General features: G+C 41.5%; 1 protein-coding gene across 1 annotated transcript in view; it reads right to left on the bottom strand.

Annotated features, from left to right (window-relative positions):
- Nucleotides 1–6,149, bottom strand: part of hm13 (histocompatibility (minor) 13) — a 28,448-nt gene that overhangs the window by 5,715 nt on the left and 16,584 nt on the right. The window contains exons 3-7 of the mRNA XM_031879344.1: nucleotides 4,619–4,717; nucleotides 4,431–4,513; nucleotides 3,262–3,350; nucleotides 2,822–2,907; nucleotides 2,470–2,627 (exon numbers count right to left, since the gene is read on the bottom strand). Of these exons, the coding sequence (XP_031735204.1) occupies nucleotides 2,470–2,627; nucleotides 2,822–2,907; nucleotides 3,262–3,350; nucleotides 4,431–4,513; nucleotides 4,619–4,717 (515 nt within the window). The remainder of the gene's footprint in view (nucleotides 1–2,469; nucleotides 2,628–2,821; nucleotides 2,908–3,261; nucleotides 3,351–4,430; nucleotides 4,514–4,618; nucleotides 4,718–6,149) is intronic.

Raw genomic sequence — 6,149 nt, 5'->3', positions numbered from 1 at the left:
GTCAAACATTATGATTCTGTCTCCCCTCCCCCTCTCTCACCCACCCAGTCCCACCCTTTCAAAATAAAAGCCCCACAAATACAAGATTGAATCCAAGAGTATGAATCTAAAATGCAGAAAAGAGAGTAGCGCTATCTCAATTGAACCTGAATGACACTACTGGTAACACTGGCGTGTGTATATATATATATTGCGATGTCTTCGGACAGTAGAAGCCACACTATCAAAATTTCTTTCGGAATTTTCTAGTTATTACTTTCTCTGCTCTCATCTCTTTCCTGACGTTAGTTTTGTTTACATTTCAGCCCTGTTTGTATTTCCATAAATCATCTCATCTTCATTCTACACATACATTTAGTTATTTTTGCAGAATGAAGCTAAAGTGGAAATCCAGGGTTCATACACATTTTGACCAATGGATTTCCATGACTTTTCACCAAATTTCCATGACCAAACATTTTGTGAAATCTCAGTGTATACATGAAAAAGTGAGAAAATGTAGTATTTAAACTAACAATGAGAATTCCAAAGCATCCAGTATACCTTAAATGACACAAACGAATGAGAGACAATCGTTTGATTAAAAGAATAAACATTTATAAATATACTCTGGTTGACACTGACATCAATAAGAGCTTTAGTAGGTAGTAGCATCCAGCTAGTGCACATATTGCTTTCCCTTTTGTCGTGCAACGTTTTCATTGAACCGTTACTGTACGGCTTAATATTAACTTCCACTGTACAGCTGTTGGAATTGTGGCCTATCTTCTATTTGCAATAAATATGCATTCAATCCAGTTCAATTATTTAAATGAAAATGATAATCTACTCTGGCTATGGTAGTTTATCAAGAGTAAAATAATAGCTGTGATCTATACACACCTCTGCATTAGCAACCTGCTGAAATGAAGGTACAGGCACCTTAACCCTCTCAGTACTTCAGGGTTCTTGAGAGCAACGTGGGACTGTTGGGACTGTTGGTACACTGGCTGTGGTCATTACAGTGAACATGTCTGTCAGTGTGATGAGAGGACATGTGAGCCCTTGTTGCTGTACTTTATCTCCTTGGAGCAGAGGCCACATTTAGCATACCCTGCCTTATTATCAATGTATTTACAATACTGTGACAGCAGGAAGCTGTATTCACGTCTGTTTAGACCTCCACCTTTATCCAGGCCCAGCTCCACCTTTATCCAGGCCCAGCTCCACCTTTATCCAGGCCCAGCTCCACCTTTATCCAGGCCCAGCTCCACTCACAGCTCAGCCCTGCATCAAGCTGCGCTACACAAACAGCCTCCTCTCCCTGAAGCTCTCTGACCTCATCATCTCATCAGTATCTGGGCCTCATGTTTCGTGGTCATGAAAGTTATTCTGACCATGAAATCATCCTCTTTCTACTTTGAGTTAAACAAAACAACCTGCAACCAGATGCGCCGGTGTTCGGGGTTTAACGTTAATGAGTGACCGCGTGAACTGAACTGGAACACGGGGGGGACTTCATGTTTCATCACGTTACGTTTTTTTCTTTCTAACTCGCGATAATGACGAACGTTAACAGTCGACAAAGTTCCGCATGCAGTGGACGTTAACTTAACCCAGCAAGTCTGAACTGTAACGGAACATAACGTAACTTAAACTTTAACGGAGCGAAATGAAGACGCTGTAGACATCTGAACGCTGATTAGCCAAGACTCGACACATCAAAGATGTTCTATTGTGAAGATCACAACATCACATTTTCTCCTCGTCTCACTCCAATCTGAGAAACGCTGGTTGACAACTCACCGTAAATGAACGACATTAAAATATGAATATAACACATTTCCATGACTTTCCAAAACTTTTGGGATTTTATTTTTTTCCAATAACCATTTTAAAATTCCATGACTTTTCCAGGTTTTACATGACCATACGAACCCTGGAAATCCTTCATTCTGCTTTCAGCCAATCAGAGCCAAGGATCTCAGTGATTCTTAAACTCACGGTCACTTTAAACCAAACTAGTTATTTAGAACTGAACTTCAAAATAATGACACATTAAATCTCTCTCTGTTCACGATATGATTTTGTAATGCTGTCCGAACGAGAATTGTTATAGCCTGTGATGTCAAAGTATCCCACAATGCATTGTGAAAAGTAGAGTACTACCAGTGGTCACCAACAGAGCAATATGTCCCATCATGCATTGCACTGATAGAAAAAATAGCAAATCCATGAGCTGTGGCATGGAAATAATATATCTGATGTGCAGCAACACAGACTTTTGTAAAATGTATTTATTTATGGAAAATAGGCTTATTATTCACAACGACAGCACATACTGCTTTACTCTTTCAGTTTTTACCTTTCACAATAAAAGTCATACACATACAGTGTACACAGCATCACTGCTTACCAGGGAGAACTTAAATTAACTCATTCACTAAAAGGCAACTCAATAAAATAGATTACAATATGTAATTATTTAACTGAATATGTGTTAAAAAAATAAATAGTCTCACCCAGAAGACGTCGTAGACAAACAGCCCCCCCAGCAGGATGCAGCCGGTACTGACGTTGTTCAGGTGGAGCAGCTCCACTCCATTCAGGGCAAACGCCAAACCAAACAGGTTATTGGCTATCCAGTGCTGTGATGTCACAGAACACAGACAGGTTATTGGCTATCCAGTGCTGTGACATCATAGAAACAGTACTTGTGGTCAGAAAAACACAAATATGACATCAGCTCTCTGCCTGTCTGTGACATCATCAGGACAGTTAATAATAATAACAGCCGATGATGTTCAACCCTTAACTCTCCTGTGAACTGGTGAGACGTTACCTTTTTCACCAGGTACCAGACTCCCACCACGGTGCTGATGATCAGACAAATCAGGTTCTTGGTGTCAAACTCATAGTTCACTATTTCTGCAGAGAGACGGAGAGATTGATGTTATTGGTCAGCACACTAAATCTTTGTCACTTTTCTTTCAGGGGAAAATTGAAAATTTATCTGCAAGTTCATAACGAAACGTTGATTATTACATTACAAGACGTTCTCTCACTCAAACAAATCTCAAAGTTGTTCCAAATGTTTTTAATGTGGCTCCTCCACGGATTATTTTGGACTTGCAGATGTTACAAATTGGGAGCTTCACGTCTTCTTCCACACAGACTACATGACATAACAGTCAGTTGGGCGATTGATCAGTGCAGATGTAATCAGCAGCAGAAGATGTGACGATAAAACACAACGTCTCCTCAGTAAACAGGCTCTCTCACCTTCTCTGGACTCTTCGGAGCCCTGAGTGAAGAGCAGCTGGTACTGTTTGTTTGAGAAAGACTCTGGAAAGATTCTGGACATCAGAGGACTGAGAGACAGAAACAAGAGCAAAGAGTTAATCACGACAGCTATGTCACGACACCTGCGTCGCGACACCATATCGCGACACCTGCGTCGCGACACCATATCGCGACACCTGCGTCGCGACACCATATCGCGACACCTGCGTCGCGACATATTATCGCGACACCTGCGTCGCGACATATTATCGCGACACCTGTGTCACGATACGATATTATCACGATATTATCGCGACGCCTGTGTCGCGACAATATCGCGACACCTGTGTCGCGACATTATCGCGACACCTGTGTCGCGATACGATATTATCACGATATTATCGCGACGCCTGTGTCACGATACGATATTATCACGATATCGCGACGCCTGTGTCACGATACGATATTATCACGATATTATCGCGACGCCTAAGTCACGATATTATCGCGACGCCCAAGTCGCGATACGATATTATCACGACACCAAAGTGCCGATACGATATTATCACGACACCTAAGTCACGATACGATATTATCATGACACCTAAGTCACGATACGATATTATCATGACACCTAAGTCACGATACGATATTATCACGACACGATATCACGACACCTAAGTCGCGATACGATATTGCAATAAGTCACAATACGATATCACGACACTGTTATTCTGCACTATAGACATGTTCTAGTTCTCTCTACTTCTATCATGGTGGTTCTGTTTCTATAGAGGAGCAGAACTTTATGTTACAGAGAACATCAAGACCACAGAGAGAAACATGAAGGAGCGAAAGACGCCCCTAAACTGCTTAGGTGTTCAGAGGGTTAATCGAGGTCGACAGCAAAACCCTTTTTCACACTTTCTGATGGTAAAAAACTAGAAACATTTCTAAAATGCTCCCACAGTGTGTGTTGGTTCCCTCTGAAATGTTTACAGCAACTTCAGGTGAGTGGCAAGACTCTCTCTGTCTTAAACACATATTGATACAAAACATCAAAATATCACGATTCCATGCTGTGTTGATTTTTACCACCCACCCGTACAATGAATTGACATTGCTTGTTTTTGGTATTTCTCTTCTCCTACATCAGTGTGTTGCTTTACCTCATGGTGTGAGACAGAGCCAGGACGCCCAGGCCGAAGAAGTAGACCGACAGCAGCATGTTGATGTACTCTTGTGAGAATACCTGCATCAGAACACACGTCACACGTTACTCTGATTGTTGTGGACGCGTTCGTCCAAACTCTCTCTGCATGAGGCCCCTGGAGTAAGGGTGAGGAAACCCTGTTACCTTGAAGAAGAGGTAGAGCCCAAACAGAGTACAGCTGGCGATGATGGGAAACCTCGCTGCGTCTCGACCGGTGATCGTTTCAGGCATGTCTGATGCATTCTGGGAGGAGAGATAAATACAGAGAGCTAAGTGTGTCACTCTAGAGAGAGGGATGTTGTTGCTTTCAGTGTTAAGGTTAAAAAAACGAGTTACCTCAAAACAATACAAACTCCATATCAGTCAGTTAAACTAAGAAACAGACTAAGTTCAATCCTGATATGAGCACAAACTAGAACCTCCAGGTCTCTAGAGTTAAGTCAAAGCTTCATGTGTTGAAGCTGCATTCTCTCTAGCGTCCACCAGGGGGCAACTCCTCTGGTTGTATAGAAGTCTATGAGAAAATGACTCTACTTCTCTCTTGATTTATTACCTCAGTAAACATTGTAAACATGAGTTTATGGTCTCAATCTCTAGTTTCAAGTCTTCTTCAATACAGCATGATGTTCATTTAGTAAATTATGGTCCATTTAGAGTCACACAGACCATAAAGCAGAGTATGCTTTAGGGCGGGGCTACACAGTGATTGACAGGTCTCTACCAGAGACGTATACGGTGTCTCTATGTCACTCCTTTTTTAGCTTTTGGAACCATCATTCCTATCGGTAATAATAACACTCACTATGCAGGAAATATTCAGTTTTATTCTGAAATAAGGACAATCATCCTACTAATCTGTTTACACGACTAATTACTTATTGAAAAAGGTCGGCGTTGAGATATAAAAAAAAAAAAAACAACAGACTGTTGGTATCCACGTCCTTCATAATGTAACAGTAGGTGTGTTTCTCCACACAGACAGAGCTGATCGTAAACAGCAGAGAGACAAGTGTGCTACAAACTGCATTAAAAACCTCATTCTGAATGAGCCGTACACATGCTCAAAGATGATAAAACAGGATTATCAGCATGTCACAGGTGTCTTAATCAGAATAAAACCTGAGTGTGACATTTACGCAACACTCCATGGTGAGATATGTGTAGCCACAATACGTCAGGACAGCGCAGGGAACAAATGCAGATCGTTAGGGTCAGAAGTCTCCTCAAATCAATCACAACAGTCTGAAGAAGAACGAGAATAAAAGCAGGCAGAGTCACTTCAATTCAACACTCGACTCCCAGAGAGTCTCCTCCTATATATTCTCCTCCTTCTACTCCCCCCAGAGAGAGAAAGTGGGACAGTGGAGAGGAGGAAAGAAACAGATGTGAGAAATGATAAAAGGAAAGAGGAGACAAGGACAGAAGGAGGAAGAGGATCCTTGCTGCAGCACTAAAAAGGAGAGCACTGTCTTCAATTACTTGTTCTGTCAAACCCTCGTGAATTATGTGACACACCAGTAAAAATACAGGTTTGTGTTTGAAAACTGCCTCAAATAGTTTAAACGAACTATAAAGTATGAGTGAAATATCTGTTTCTTTAGATGCTAAACACTCCACTACCTGAGCATGTAGTGAACAGAGTACCTGAGCAGGTAGTGAACAGAGTACCTGAGCA

The sequence above is a fragment of the Anarrhichthys ocellatus genome, unplaced genomic scaffold, assembly GCF_004355925.1.
Source record: "Anarrhichthys ocellatus isolate YVR2014 unplaced genomic scaffold, GSC_Weel_1.0 scaffold248, whole genome shotgun sequence".
NCBI lineage: Eukaryota > Metazoa > Chordata > Actinopteri > Perciformes > Anarhichadidae > Anarrhichthys > Anarrhichthys ocellatus.
Note: the sequence above shows the minus strand (reverse complement) of the source record. Positions and strands in the feature narration are given on the sequence as shown.